The sequence below is a fragment of the Ceratotherium simum genome, chromosome 9 (assembly GCF_057802395.1).
Source record: "Ceratotherium simum simum isolate JZ-2026a chromosome 9, ASM5780239v1, whole genome shotgun sequence".
Lineage (NCBI taxonomy): Eukaryota > Metazoa > Chordata > Mammalia > Perissodactyla > Rhinocerotidae > Ceratotherium > Ceratotherium simum.
Window position 1 is genome coordinate 6,041,646 of NC_141908.1, and position 16,719 is coordinate 6,058,364.

At 39.4% G+C, this 16,719-nt stretch overlaps 1 protein-coding gene across 3 annotated transcripts in view; it reads right to left on the reverse strand.

Moving 5' to 3' along the window:
• CNTNAP5 (contactin associated protein family member 5) overlaps window positions 1-16,719 on the reverse strand; it is a 760,035-nt gene that overhangs the window by 138,258 nt on the left and 605,058 nt on the right. For all 3 annotated transcript variants that reach the window (XM_014782496.2, XM_087435029.1, XM_087435030.1), the window contains one exon: window positions 10,733-10,889. In XM_014782496.2, coding sequence (XP_014637982.2) covers window positions 10,733-10,889 — 157 coding nt within the window. The remainder of the gene's footprint in view (window positions 1-10,732; window positions 10,890-16,719) is intronic.

Here is a 16,719-nt window from a genome sequence, read left to right on the forward strand (position 1 = left end):
TTCACCAAAATTAAATCCAGTTCCTCTTCAAAAATGTCCCCAAACGTTCTAAGTCCTTCTTTCTTTCTCTGAACTTCTGTCATAACATATTTTTGCATAATTCTTTCTGACATTTATTCACATATTGACTTGTGTGTGTAATTCTTGTTCGCTCCATTGGAGAACAGGTAGATGTTTGTAGACAATAATCTTGACATTAATCAGCAATATGTCTAAAACATGGGCCCATCTGTACACACCGTGACTTGCCTCCTCTTTGTCCATGGCTAACATTTTATCCTGCATTTTCAATACCATTTTTTCTGCCTTCTCAAAGCACTTTCCCTTTCAGGTAAGCTCTCCTTTTATCCTGCACCTTCCACTTCTCCTGCTCTCCTGGCTATTTCTGCTTGCTAGATTAGCATGCTTAAGCCTTCCTCAGCCCTACCTCTCAATATAGTTACTTCTCTTTCTCCTTCTCTATTCACAGCCAAACTTCTTCACAGAATTGTCTGCATTCTCTCTCTCATCTCATCTTCCCCCTCTCCTTCTTCCTCATCAAACTACCACAATCAGTCTTGTCTCCTTTCCCTCTACTGAAAATTCTCTCACTGAGTTGCTAATTTCCGTGGAAGAGTCAGCCCCTAACTTATTCCACTTTGTTGCAGCATTTCACAGTGTTGCCTTCTCTCCTGCTACACATACACATTTTTTCATGAACATATATTCACAAACTGCCTACTAAACATTACCATTTCATTTCAATAGTCATCTCTTACTAATATGCCCAAATCTCCTCCACTTGTCACTTTTCCAGGGACCAGCTTCTCCTACTTGTCTGTGTTAATTCTGTGAATGACTTCCCCCCAGGCTCCCAGTTACTGAGGCCACACACATGCAGGTCTTCACTTCCCCTCTTTCCCTCATCTCCTCCCTCATTCTTGACCAACAACTTTCACTCATCTCACATTCTTTATACCTCTCCATTCAACTGCCTTATCCTCATCCTCCTGGCCTCAGTTTTATTTTGAGGCCCCAGAACCTCTGCCTAGGCCTTGGCAGTGGTTACTAAACTGGCTCCCTGCTGCTAATCTCTCTCTTCTCTTCCTACCTCTCATTCTTCTCCATACTACTCCCAGGAACATACTTACAAATGTGAACTATGATTCATGCTTTATTGCCTAAAACCTTTTAAGTCTCTATCTCTTACAGGTAGAGTCCAAATTCCAAAATATTTAACATAATAGAGTGGACAATAAAATGCTATTTAAAACCACAATTGCCTTTTACAGAGAGGAGTTCTCTCTAAAGAAAATGATCCATAAATTAGAGGTATTGCTTGAGTTTGGGGCTGCTATTCTTAGCACCTACTGATGGTTCTGGGGTTCAGCTGAGCACCTCACATGGCTGGAACTGAGTCTGGGAGCTGCCTCTTGCCTTTCCTGGTCATGAGAGCACTAAAACAGAGTTTTGCACACGATCTTATTTAATCCTTGGAACAACTCTATGATGATGTCATAATCATTACTTGCTTTGTACAGGAGAGAAAACTGAGGTTCAGAGAGGTGACAAAACCTCAGGGTGCATCACTTGAAAATGGAGAGGCAAGGATTTGAGCCTGGATTTGAACGGCAAAGCCTTTGCTGTATGTAACCACCATGCTCTCCTGTTCTCCAGGCCTAGTCTCGCTGCTACGGAGAGTGGCTCTCTCATGAGTAGAAGCCGTTTCCCACATTTAGTCTACATCTTCTCTGGGCAGTGCTGGAATAACAGTGCCAGGCCCTGACTCCTTGAGCTGTCTTCGTGTGTCCCGGGCTGACCATCCCCATTCCTTTCATACAGGCTTTCTCTACACAAGATACAATTCAATTGATTAGGTTTCAGTTTACTAATTTGCAATCATTCTCCAGCCCTGCATTCCCTGAGATTACACATGGGTCACCTTGACAGGAATTGTGGGAGTCCGCAAACTCTTTAGTTACACATTTACAAGCAATCTCTTGGTTTATTTCTATTGCAGGCAGATCCATCCATTACATGATGATTTTTACTAGTGAATGTTCAGAGGGCAGCCCCATTTTTTGGAGAAGGGTCTTCAGTGTTTTTTCCTTATTCCACCTAGAGTTCGATGGCTGAATGATATCTTTGATTGTTCTGGCGTGCTATTTAATTCTCATATCTATTTGATTACATATATGTATGTATACTTTTATTAGAAATTAGTTTCACTTTTATAAATCAATGTTGCCTCAGTTTATTTAAGATATTGTAAAAATAGAGAGAATAATAATAAAAATGGTGACTAACAAATTTTGAGAACCAACTATATGGCACATCTGCTAGATGCACAAATGATTGCTAACTCAGCCAGTACTTCCCAGAGATAGATTTGTTTTTTTTTAATAAAATAGAAACCTGAAGCTCAGAGGAGCTAAATGATTTAGGCTCTATAGTTAATAAGTGACAAATCCAGGATTTGATTGTCCTATTACATAATAAAATATTACTTACAGATAAATTACATTTTACATCCAGAAAACGAGGATGCTGCAAGCAAAAGTAGCTACATTGTATGTTTCTAAGTGTATTACATGTATTAGTTCATGATATTTTCAGTAAACACCTACAAGGCAGATTTGCAAAGGAGATAGAACTATTTCTTCTCCTTCTTCCTCCTCTTCCTCTACCTCCTCCTCCTCTTTCTTCTTACTGATGAAGACTCTATGCTTTGAAAAAAATGCAGAGACATTAGGATTCGTCTGTAGTTGGCCGAAAGTGTTGCCATGCACCTTGGAGGCAGCACTAGGCAGGGTAGAAACAACAAACACAGCAAGAAGGAGCTGAGGGGGAGCCAAGCATCACAAGGGTCCTGTCAGAGCTGTCCCCTGAAGCCACATGCTGCTAAGGGTCCAATCAAATTCTGAGCAAAAAAGGTTGTAACTAACGTTTCTCTGTGTGGCCGTGTTTTGATTCTAGCGAGTTCTGCATATTCCTCTGGTAAAGCTACCTCCTCAGGGAGAGGATTATTTCACCTCACAGAATCAGCGGGACCAGTGCTGATTCCTTGTGGACTGCTGCAGCCCTAAGTCCCTGCAGCAATTTGGCCATACCTATCAAAATAGAAAAGTGGATAATTAATTCTAAGTTATGATTCTATTCAGTAAAATAATATATATTTTTTTCTTGGTAAGGAAGATTGGCCATGAGCTAACATCTGTTGCCAATCTTCTTCTTTTTGCTGAGGAAGATTGGTCCTGAGTTAACATCTGTTCCCATCTTCCTCTATTTTGTATATGGGACACTGCCACAGCATGGCTTGATGAGCAGTGTGTAGGTCTGTGCCCAGGATCCGAACCCGGGAACCCCATGCCACTGAAGCAGAGTGCGTGAACGTAACCACTATGCCAGCCCCTAGAACTAATAATATATATTTTTTTGGGCGGGGAGGAAGATCAGCCCTGAGCTAATATCCATGCCAATACTCTTCTTTTTGCTGAGGAAGACCGGCCCTGAGCTAACATCTATTGCCAATCCTCCTCCTAGAAATAATAATTTTAAAAATGGAAAAAAGTATAAATCAAGACTCAAAAATATTCATTGCAGCGTTTTTTTCTAATACTGAAAAATCATTTACAAATAAAATGTTTATCATAAAGGAATGGTAAAACAAGTTGTGATATAGCTACACTATGGAATACTTTGCTGCCATTGAAATGGACCTGATTGATTCATTTTCAGGCTTATTTCATGATGCCAAGTATAAGATCTCCAAGACATATTTTATGTGGAAAAAACAAGTTGAACAATAATATTTTTAACCTAATCTCACATTTAGTAAAAAATGAACAAACATATCTTAATAAATATTATATATGCATAGAAAGTATATATATGTAGTATACATATGTAGAAGTATCCTACTTACCCAACTATTATCTCTAGGAGTAATATTTTACATATGGGGTAGAAGTAAGAGAATTCCAAGTGGTAGTGATGGAGGAGCTTCTACTTTTTAATTTAAATATTTATTAATATTTATTTAATATTTCTGAAATCTTTGAATTTTTAAAAATAAAGATAAAATATATTTATTCTGTAATAAAAACTCTTAAAATTAAAAAATCAAGAAAAATAATCCCTTTTATGCACTATTAAATATAGACACCTAAATTTGGTGGATCAGAATTGACCATTGTAAGCAAACTTGCAGAACAGACAAAAGAGCAGCTCATCTAAGTAATTTGGATCTTAGTAAGAGCTACTGTTAGGTGAGAAATGCCATACACTTAGTGACAAGCAGGCAAATTAAAATAGAAGCCAAAGTCTCATTGCATTTTTAAATGGAATTTTGATATTTTGGTATACAATAATAGTCCACATCAAAATATTGTACAAAATGTATTATATAAATGTAAACTCTTAACCTTGATACTGATTTTGAGTTCTGTTTCTGATACTCACCATTTTGCAATTACTCAAATAATGCAACTCTGCAGACAACTCAGAGACAACATATTTGTACAGCTTGACAGATACCTGAAGTAATAGAAGCCTCGTTCTACAACTTTAATTATTTCCTACAAGCATAAAACACAGTATTTTACAGCTATGTTTTGTTTTCCAGAGCCAACAGGTCTTAAGTTGCTTAGATTAGAGATTTTCCCAATAGATAATAGGACGCGAGCATCATTGAATAAAAAATAAATAAAACTCCTTAATACTACCCTTGGCAAAATATCAACTATTTTACTCCATCTGGAATTCTACAGTTCTCAAATGATATGATATGTCGGTCTTGAATTTTCAACCTCTGGTTATAAGTTCTTTTTCCCCATTTTTGTATTGTTCCTTCTTCTCTTCAATGTGTGATGCCTTCTATTCTCTCCAATCAGACATACCACAAACACTGCCTAAAAACAATATGAAAGCTAGTGATGGGATCCTTAATGTAAAAAAGCCACTATCATGTTGCCCCAGGGTACATACTTTAAGTGAAAATTTAATGAATAAAACAGCAGACTATAACTACCAAGTGGAGGGCATATTTGTTTAGCAAGAGAGAATGGGGAGAAAGGAAAAAAACCCATTTATTCATTCTTTCATTCACTCATTCACTGAGCAGTTAATGCACGAAGAACCTACCATGTGCCAAGCTTCTCTCCCATGCAAGGTGCTGTCCCTGATTATATGGCTAGATGCACGTGGGAATTCAGGGACTGAGTGAGTAAGAACCCAGATAAACTCTTCATAATTTCTGCCTACTTGGGGCAAAGGAGCTTCAAAAACTCAATAAGCAGTGAAATAGCTCATTAACAGATTAATGAATAATACAATTCAGCCAGCAGAGATTGCACAATATTATTTTCTTAATAAGAGATGGATCCTTAATATGTCCTGAGGTGATCCTTCGCTTTCTCTCAGGCTTCAGGATTCCAGCCCTGCCTTAGGATACCACCCTTACTGCACCAAGTCTGGGAATCTCAGAGGTGGAGGTTTTGAAGAAATCAAAGGAGATCTGAGAGATCAAAGAACAGCCTATATGAGGAAACAGCAAAACCCTAAACCCCTTGGATATATCCAGAAGCATCCTCCTAAAGGTAATTGTCTCATTAAATCTCATGGGAAAGGAATGAAGGGCCTTTGTGAAGGACAAGGTCCTCGGACTGGAGTAGAAATCAATTTACTAAAGACAAAAGTTGAAGGCAAAAGTATAAAAAGATAACTTTTGGAGCAGAGTGATCAATTCTAACTTCTTTTTAATAGCCAGGAGAAAATTAATCTGCAGCAAAAAGTTTAGGTTAAACTTTGGGTAAATATTTCCTATGAGATCATAAAAGGTGGGTAACAGCTAAGAATAAAGTGAATATCAGTTAATCCCAGAATAACTGTGGCCTGACCTGCCAAAAGAAAGAGAGATAAAAATATGTCCAATAGAAGTCATTCACCCATTGTTCATTCATGGATTCAGCACCGTTTATTCAATAATTTCTCTGGGGCAGAGAAGTGGAATCAAGGGCTAAAGAGTGGTTTGAAGCTCCAGGATTCCACCTACTAAAAAAAAAAAAAAAACCCTAAAAATATCCTGTTCTTTAAGAAAAAGAATAGTATCCCTTTTTTGGAAGATCAGATGACTAGAATTTAAACCTTACACCATTTTCTCTTCTTATTTTGTGCAATGTAACTTTATACAGGGTGCATTAAGGGCAAGAGTTAAAGAACAGAGTTACTAAAGATCAAATAAAAATGTCTGCTGTTTCTTATGAATAAATAAAAGAATGTTCTGCTGTTAAGCAAGAGAGCTTCACTTTAGTTCTACCTGGTTGTTTGGATGAGAAAGCTCTTCATTGGGGTCAAGGGCCATCACCAAGAGGCATGCTTTGAACAATCCCCCTGCTTTCTCCAACTTGCCACTCCAACCATTCTTCTACCCTCTACACAGACAACTGTTTTTCTACCTCCCACACAGCCCACCACTCTCCTGTGCTATCTCCAGGGGCTGTAGGCTGGAGCTATCACCAGAGTTTTTTTTCCTACTCTCAATAGTCTATCAGTCTAAAGTAGCTGGATCAAAAAAACTCCTGGTTGGGAGGATTTCTACAGGGTGAATCATTAAATTGAAGAGAAGTTCCTCTACAAACAATCATTAACTATGAAACTTATTCATTACACGTTTCTTCATTTCTTTTTTTTTCTTCCTGTTTAGTTGTTTGGCTTGGATAGAAACTCCTGAGAAGTCAGCTCCATAGTACCCCTGATTCAGACGTCCAGTTGAGGCTTCCCTTTAGTCTAAGAGGGAGTTGTGCTTTTGGCAATAATTGAGTTTCTTCTCTTTTCTCTCTCTACCCACCTCCATCTTCTGAGCTGCCTCACTTTTACCCACCCCCACAACATACACTCAGTTTCCTCATTTACTTAGATCTCACTGAAATATATGACAGCAAGTTACTCAGTTATAGAGATTTATTAAGACTGAATAAAGTATTATCAATTACCAGAGGCTTGGAAGATGGCTGAGGTTCCCTGAACAGCCTGACTTAGCAGAAAGAAACATATACATCGCCATGATGTGATTTGAAAGGCCCTGGGAGAAGTCTCTCTGGCATCTTCACTGGCTGCCATGACTCAAAATCCCAACTTAGCAGTTCCTTTGATGTAGTCAACAAGACCATCCTTGGATTCAGCTGGAATCCCAAGTCTGCTCTCTTAACCAGGTGACCTTACTTAAGCCACTTATCATCTCAGAGCCTCTATTTCCTTTTCTGGGAAAGGAGATAATAAAACCAACCTCAAGTGTTGTTGGGATAATGATATGAGATATATAAAATACTAAGAACACTTCAGTATATGATAGGTAATATTTTCAAATGACAATCTCATTTAGTAGTTGTAATATATTAAACTGCTATCCACTAGATGCTATACCAGCTCAAATCAGTTTTCTGATTAACTTTACCCAAGAGCAGAAACTTGAGAGAGTTTCACAAGGTAAAGACATCCGAGGATTCTTAGAAGCAGCCACAACATCAGTGATACTAGAAGTGACATGCAGTCTGAAACAAAACTTTGAAATGTGTGGAAAGCCAGATTGACAACATGTTAGCCAAGAATGAGGTTGGAAGAACGTTGAAAAACATGATTAACTATCTCATTGTGTTAGCTTTTGTACTTTCTTTCTTCAGTAAATAATAGAGTTGAATAGAAAAATAATGAATGCATTTTCACAAGGCTCTGCCAGGTCTCATGTCTGAATGTACATTCTACGTCCACAATTCTTGTACAGACAAAGCTACTTCACATACAAAGAGCTTCATGACCTGAATTCTACCTTCCTCCCTGCCTTCATCTCCTGTAAATTCCACAGAAGAAAACTGTGTAACAACCACACTAATATAGTTGTGTTTTGGGGAAGTGGTGATTTTTATACTATTCCACATTTCCATGTTTGAGCACATGGAAGTCTCCCCTACCTGTACTACACTAGCTTTGGCTAACTTCTTCTGGTCCTTCAAAACTTAACTGCCACTTTTCCTTGAAATCTAACTATCCCAGTCCATACCCACCCCAGGTCCGGGCACATCTGTGCTCACTCATCTCTATTAGCAAATTCATCACACTGATCCATTTATTGAAAACTACCTTTTTCTTTTCTACTGTTCTGTGAGTTCCTCGAGGGCAGAGGCTATAAGGCCCTTGACTTTCTCTGTATAGCAGACTTCCGAGCCTGGCACAGAGTAAGCACTTGATAAACATGTAATAAATGAATAAATGTCAGATGGAGTAATATGTACAGTTGCTTCTGTAACAAATTATTTTCCAGAGTCATTTATCACAGGATATGACTTGTCCTAAGACAATGAATGAAACCCAGAAGAGTTAAATCAGAATCTCAGCCTCTGCTCCCTCATGAGAATGATAGAAGGAACTTCCTGATCTTGTCTGGATTTTGCCCCGCGATGCTCAACCTGTTACTCTGGGACACCCACAGGCGAAGAAGGCATCCTAACGAAGAAAAGTTTGGTTCATTTCTTTTGATCCTTGGTAGGTTGGTTGTTGAACAAAATCTAAATCTAAAATCAAATGCCAATGTACTGATAGAGGGCACTTTGCTACAGAAAGTGGCAGAAGATGGAGCTTTTTCTCTGGCTCTAAAGGAAATGGAAAGGGTTGTGAAATATTCAATAACTTCTATGCTAATACTGGTATGGTGGCACCAGAATTGAGGGAAGGGATGTTTTGAAGAGTTCCTCTGAGTGCAGCCTAGATGATTAAGTTAAGTCAACATAAAATGGGTTCAAAAGTTAGCGAACTAGTGAGTGGGTCAAAGGAGGGAGAGGCTAGAATTTAAGTAGAAGAGATGATCAGTGAAAGTTCTGGAGAAGAGGGTATGGAGGCACTTCGACACGATGGTCTCATTTTCCATGTTCAAATGATGTGGTGCCCTTCTCTACCACTCCCCTCAGTGTTCAGTAAATGAAGCCCTGGTCAGTTATTCCCTAGGAGGGAAGGCACTGAAGCAGTGCTTATTAGGGAAATGGCTACACCATAGGAAGTGAAACGGTGAGCAAAGGTCACGAATTCAGCCACAAAGGGAGTGAGAGTGGAAGGTAACGAGGAGAAACACTCCCCTTCTCAATGACTCTATATTCTACCTCCCATATCAGCTTCTCTGATTATACACAATGAAATGAAGGTGTTTCCATTCAAGTTTATAAAGTGAAAAATTTCAGATCCTGCACAGTGAAGGGGAATTCATGAATCCAAAAAGATAAGTGAATCTAAGCTGCTGGTTGCAGAAGATTTTGAATATGTTTCCTGGCAACACACCCATTTAACCCTTCCACATATATTTCTCAAGCTTGTATATGCCACTTTGTGATCACCTCTCCTCCTCAGAGATCTTCTGAATTCATCTATTCAGCTAACTACCACCAAGTTCCTACTGTACAAGGAGTAGGTCTTAAAGGATATAATGTTAAAAGAGGCATGGTCTCCATCTGCGACATGAGTTATATTTGATTTGCTGTCATCCATGATGCTGTGATAGAGGTCACTGCAGGGTAAACTGGGGCCTGTGGAATGGAGAAGTCCATCCTACCTCCAGTCACCTTCATCTGATTTTACCCAGGTGAAGATGTTGAGGTTAGGAGAAGGCACCCAAGTAACTTGCTCTGGGGCCCAAGCAGTCCCACAGCATTCTGAAGAGGTGAGCCTTCTAGGAGGACTTGATGGAGCCAAATGTTTGGTCCTTTCCTCACTGAACTGAGGATTTGACTCAACCTTAAATTTCTTTCGAAACAGTCCTTTGCTGTTATGAATTTGAGCACTGAAGGAAAAGTACTTAAAAGAAATTTCAATTGGGTTGAGAGCAGCTTGACATAGGAATTCTTAATTGTATTTGAGCAGCATTTGATGAAGCAAGCAAAACTACAAAAGCCAAAACCAAAGAAAGACTTAAATTAAGTCAAAACAAAGGTGGGTTTGGAAACGTTCTGTGCACATTTTCATAATCAATTCAGTGAAAAATAAGCATTCCACCTGAAAGACAAAGGAAAAGTAAATGTAATGGACACGGGAACTTTAAACTTTATTTTACAAAAGTGACTTGGTGTGGGAGAGTAAGAGAGACTCTGACCTCAGATATAGCTGAGTTCAAATTTGGGATCTATCACTTAATAGATATGTGTGACCTTGGGAAAATTATTTAACTTCTCTGTAATCTACATTCCTTAACCTTAATATGTAAAAATGAGAAAATATACAGAATTAATAGATTGTTGTAAGGATTAAATAGATGCTTAATAAATATAAATTTTCTTTCCTATATTTTTATTAGCCATAAAAGGGTAGGCTGATGACTGAAACATCGATGGGGAAATGGGACAATGAAGAAACAGTCTGTATAATTACACATCTGTATCTCCCTCACTCTCTCTCCCAAAACTTATATTCCACACATTATAGAAGCACTGACTAAATTACAAAGCTAAATATTATATTCCATTCCTTTGTTTACAGTGGAATATTCAGAATATAAGAAGGTGGTGATGTGACAACATGTTTTCTGTTACAAACCTCAGCAATAGCCCTAAAAGCACTAGAACTGGCCATTTTCAAAGTTAAAAACAACCACAATCATCAGGGAGCCCTAGTTCATATTGAATTTCTCATCTGTGTCCTTCTCTCTTGAGGGAAATTTTATGCATCAACTAATGTGATTCCTCCACAGCTGCAGAAAGATCATGATTCCCATTACCATTCATCCCTGTCAGCGTCACAGTTACAAAAGTGTCGAACATCCAGGCAACTCTCGTCCAGGCCACAATCACACTGCTGAACTCCAGGAGGAGCACCTCCCCAGTAAGGGTGCCTTTCATTGGACCGCCCAATCCACCAGGTAAACGGTGTTCCATCTGAAAGACAAGACATTCCACAAGTCAGAGCAGCCTGAAATAGCACACAGGGCATCACAGAAACTGACATGAAAATGTCTTAAAGAATATATATTATATGTATTCTCCCTTGCTTTCCTCTCTTCCCTTCTCTCTTTTCTTTCTCTCCTTCTCTTTCTTTGTCTTTCTCTCTGTTTTTATAAGTATTTATGTATCTATACATATATACGTATTTGCATATATACATATCTGTACACATATATCTATGTCTGTACATACTCTCATGTAAGCAACACTTTCGCAAAAACTATTAATATAGCAGGATACTGATTAACCACAATGTTCAGAGGCAGGGTCACAAACTCAAATGCTTACAAATCAGGCAGGTGTCACAACTGAGTAAATTAGGCCAGATTTTATACCAAATAAATTTCATAGATAGATAAAAAATTAATTTCCTGTTAATGATTTGCCTGACCTTAGTCCTCCGTTTCTGGTAGAATATGAGGAGGGGTGGACACCAAGGCGAGGGGAAAGTGTTGGCCCAGAGAAGAAGGTTGCCCTGTCCTACCTCCCACTGATTTCTGTCATGGCAGAGACCAGCCCCAGTGCTACCATATCTTCTGAATTTGTTTTAAGAGAAGTCATAAGTTTCAAATTCAAAGATCTGGATGAAAAAAATAAAACTGTGAAGGTTAATACTGCGTGGGCCAAAGTCCTTCTGAAAATGACATGTAACCCATACAAAGCTGGTATGCAACCTCCAATTTCTGATTTATATAATTGACAGAAGAATATTTTTGAGTTTTGTCCATGTCAGTTTCTTTCTTTGCAAAGTTTAGTTTACTAAAATCTGTTGGAGTTTTCTTTCGTGATTGAGAATATTTCAGTAAATTAGAATTATTATTCAAAAGACAATAATGTATCTAAAAAAAAAGATGTAGGTAGAGAGGGAGGTGTTATACATGATTAGGCTTATTGGGGTTAGGCCTAGGTTCCCTTTAGAAATTTCTGTTGTGTTTCTGTTTGGCACATAACAGGCACTTAATATGTGTTTATTTAAAAAAAATATTTATTGGGAACCATTTTTCATGATTTACCATTTTAAAGCAGAAAAATATTTGTCTGAGGATGCTACTAGGTTGGAAATTTGCCTAGTCAAGATTTAATTTTGCATGCAACTCCTGATTTACAAACGTATAATTTACAAATTACCCATGTATACAAATAGCAACAACTTTTTCTGAATTGCTTTCACGGCTATAGTCCTCAGGGAAGTCACTGAGGCAAGTAGAAAGAAAAAAGACAATCTGGAGCTTCTGAGAATCTGTAGGTCATGAAGAAAAAAGTTAAGGAAGATATTAAGAAAAGCAGAAGGATCTTAGGGGGTGGTGATTCAGGGGGTAGACAGCCTGAAGGACTATTCTCACCCTAAAATATCACTCTTCACTCTGCCTAAAATATTTTAAGCCCCTTTATTATGTTTTAAGCTAGAATTCCAGTTAGAGATGTCTGTTAACCAGTGTCTTCTTTTTGAAGAATAATTTTCAATGGTATAAATCCATTTTCTTCAGTTTCAAACTGCTATAAATCATTGTAACCTAGTTCAAATGAATTGTTTTCTTTCTCAATTCTAGCTCAGATAAGCCATAGTCAAGTGGCTTAGAGGGCTGGTAGGTGTATGTAGAGCATAAAGCACTTTTAAGACTGGGGTAAGCGTAGGTGGATCATCCCAGTGTGTGAGGCCAGGCAACACAAGAGGGAAACATTGTGTATTTAAATATGTTTTCCAATGTTGGCTTTGGGTCCAAGAAATCTCTTTACCTCTCCCCCTCCTCCCGGCACTGCCCAGGCCTCTCCTTCCCTAATCTACAATCTAGATCACATAGTAAAGTTCAATGGCATCATGGATTATTTTTGTTTATAGGCTAAGCCAAGGTTGTAGCCATATTAATAGCATCATTACTAATGAGATGGTTTCTGAACAACCAATTTGTGCAGAGCTTCTGGTGTATATGTTGCCATCTAGTAGTTTCACCAAATCTTACTGAGTGTCTTAAGACCCTGGAAGTTCCAATAGCAGCACAAGACTTGGTTTTGAATCCACCACTGTCTTATACCACTGAGGCTTGGGGTCCCCTCCTCCTATTGGCAATTACTATAAAAGTTGCAATTTATTTTAACTGATTGACTATCAAGGAACAAGGAGAAAGGACGGGAAAGAGAAAAAAAATATACACACACACACATATGAAAACAGGAGGGTTATTGCTAAATTTTCCTCTCAGCTGTCCCATCTTTGTGTTTCCTTCCCTGGGGAGGACTAGATAGAGCACAACAAATGAGGAAACTGAGGATCAAAAAAGGTGACAGATTTGCCTTAATTCATGACTCTAGTGATATAGTCAGGAAGAGAATCTACACCCTAGCTGCAAATTTTGGCCATTGGAGAAATTAGATTTTTTTTTTCTCCTGTCAGAAAATACTTTCAAAAGTGAAAGAACAAAGCATAACTATAAATATATATTTTTAAATATATGCATTCATCCAACAAATATTTACTGAGGATCTATAGTATTCCAGGCACTATTCTAGGCACTTGGGATAAATCACTTAAAACAAATCAAAACAAATAAACAAAACATGGCCTCAAAAGCTTACACTATAATTATGGGAAATAGACAATAATAATAACTAAATGATTTAGTATTTAGTAAGGGCTAAGAGTTATGGAAACAATATAGCAGGCTGAGGGGATCCAGCTGCTGCAAAGAAGGCATGTTGCAATCCTAAATAGAGTGGTCAGGGTAGAACTCGACAAAAAGATCAACTCTGGGCAAAACTTGAAGGCAGGAAGCAAGTTGCACACGCTGGCTACCTGGAGAAGAGTGTAGCAAGCAAAGGAAATGGTAGATGCGAAGGTCTAGGTGTAAATCAGGGCCTTTCCTCAAATCTACTACCAGGTTCTTAAACTAGGATTTCCAAAATTTTGAGGAAACTCTAGTAGGAAGATTTAACAGAAAAAAGGGGAGCAGAAAACAGGCAAAATAGAACTCATGAACTCATATTAATCAGGTTCTTGGTTAGAAGCTAAGAATTCTCTCTGATAGTTCCAAGCCAAAAGATATTTATTAGGAAGTTACCAGGCTGTCACAGAATCATGACCACAGAAGAAACGGGCTTTAGGCTAATGGGCTGACCATGCCGCAGACCCAGCCCGATGCGGAAACCCTGCCCAGTTCGCTGCCCCTGAACAACGACTGTCAGGAGACACACTCAGCTGAGGCTGACATGCTGCCAGCATCACAGCCACTTCTTTCTAAAGGTCTCTGGCCAGCAGGCCCTGCCTTCCCAAAGAGAGGAGTTTCTGTGGCCCCTGCACCCACAGAGCAGAAGCTCCACGCAGAGCCTGCTTCCGCAGGGCTCACCTTCTGGTCAGAGGTTCACACAGGTGGTCTGATTGGTGAAGCACAAGGCCCTCACCTGGGCGCCCACTCAGAGGGAGATTGGGGATTTGAACTCTGACTTCACTGCAGAGGCAGGATTCAAAACGTGAATTTCCACTAACACAGAAATGCTACTCAAAAGATGATAGGAGGCATGAATAAGACAAACATCCATTACGGAGCTAAAAAGACACTGAAATAGTTTTTTTTTTTTTAATTTTATTTATTTATTATTTATTTTTCCCCCAAAGCCCCAGTAGATAGTTGTATGTCATAGCTGCACGTCCTTCTAGTTGCTGTATGTGGGATGCGGCCTCAGCATGGCCGGCAAAGCAGTGCATCGGTGCGCGCCTGGGATCCGAACCTGGGCCGCCAGCAGCAGAGCACGCGCACTTAACCGCTAAGCCATGGGGCCGGCCCAAGACACTTAGTATCACTTAATGGATCAGTACTTTAAACTTCTGAAATCTCGCTTTCTTCTATAAAATGGGGTTATTAATTCAAATATTGACCTCTTTTGAGATGCTTCTGATAAACAAAGGATTCTGAGATGTGCGTACGTGTGTTGGGTGTGGAGGAGACAACAGTTTTGCTCTGACAGCCAGGTAAACACAGAGCAGAATGGGGAAAGCTGCCTCGCACCCTGGGTCTGCCCACTGTGAAAGGAATACCCACACGCTGCTTTGTGCTTCTGGGGCCGGAGGCTTGGGGATTGTAGAGGCCTGTGCCTTGGCAAGGAAGCAGTGTTTTCATGCACAGCCCCTGCAGCAGTACACAGCACAAGGACTTCCACAAGAGAACCAAGGAGAAGAAGGTGGAAGAACTGGGGCCCCTGGGAGACCCCACCAGGAATGCTGCAGTACCCACTGAGACCTCAAGGAGGTGGTGAGGTGCTCAGAATGCAGGATATAAAAAAGATGACTAAAGTGTTGCATTAATTTGCATTACTTCTACGCATTTGGAATTATTATTGTCATGTGACCTCATGTGTACAAAAGTCTGGGAAAAAATCAGCTTACATATATGCTAAAAAAAAAAGTCCTCTAAGAAAGTATGTGACAGTAAGTGCCCACAGAAAGTGATCATGTGCCCTTTGTTAATACTAAATAGAATATCACCAGACAAACATCAATCATACTTACCATGCAGCAGACTTATAAAAGTGACAACAGGAAACATTATCTATACGAGCATGTCCTAGGTTACAGACGGATTCTCAAGTGCTCTACGTTACGTTAACCCATTTAATCATCACAACAACCCTATGAGTTAGGTATTATTATTATCCTCTACTTTACAAATAAAGAGACTGAGGCAGAGATAGATTAAATACCTGCCTGGAGGCCATACAACTAGAAAGTTCAGAGTCAGGACTTGAATCCAAGCATTCTCGCCCAAGAATCTGTGGGCTTACCCCCTGTGTTATGTCACTGTGCTCTGATACGTGGGAAAATAATTCATAGCTGAAAACTTATGGCCTTTCAGCAAAATATGTATGAGTGATTTAAGTGATAAGAGAGAACTAAAAAAATTATAACTGATGGATAATTTCTTACATTCACTAAAATAAAGACAACACAATAAATAAACATCTATAACTTCTCATACATTTAGACACAGTAACAATGGCACAATAGAATTTAATGTTAGCGTTGCTTGCTAGAACCTTCTCAGGATTTCTCCACCCCAAGTTTCAAGGAGATAATCACAGGTGTGTTTGGCTTTGTTGCTGACATGCAAACTGTTTACACTAGGACTTCCTTTCAAACATTCAGTGTCTTTCTCAGTTTCTTTTTTTTTTTTTGTGAGGAAGATCAGCCCTGAGCTAACATCCATGCTAATCCTCCTCTTTTTGCTGAGGAAGACCGGCTCTGAGTTAACATCTATTGCCAATCCTCCTCCCTTTCCACCACCCCCCCCCAAAGCCCCAGTAGATAGTTGTATGTCATAGTTGCACATCATTCTAGTTGCTGTATGTGGGACGCGGCCTCAGCATGGCCTGACAAGCGGTGCATTGGTGCGCGCCCGGGATCGGAACCCGGGCCGCCAGTAGTGGAGCGCACGCACTTAATTGCTAAGCCACCGGGCCAGCCCTCTTTCTCAGTTTTTATTCACAGTTTTTTATGTTCTTTTCCTAGGACTCGAATTGGTCCCCAAGTTTGAAAATGGTTAGGATATTTGACAAACAAGTGAAAATAGAAAATTGCATCATTTATCATTTAATCCACTTGGCATAGTGGACTACACAGGGCTTTATGGCCTTAAGTTTGTCCACAACAACTCCTTACCAGACAACCTTTCTCAGCTCGTTTCAACACAGTGAGCCTCTTTACTGCTTAATCGGAATGGGGTGAACCTCAAGACTCTGCACCCTTTCTCCAGACCTGGGCTCCACTGTAGAAACT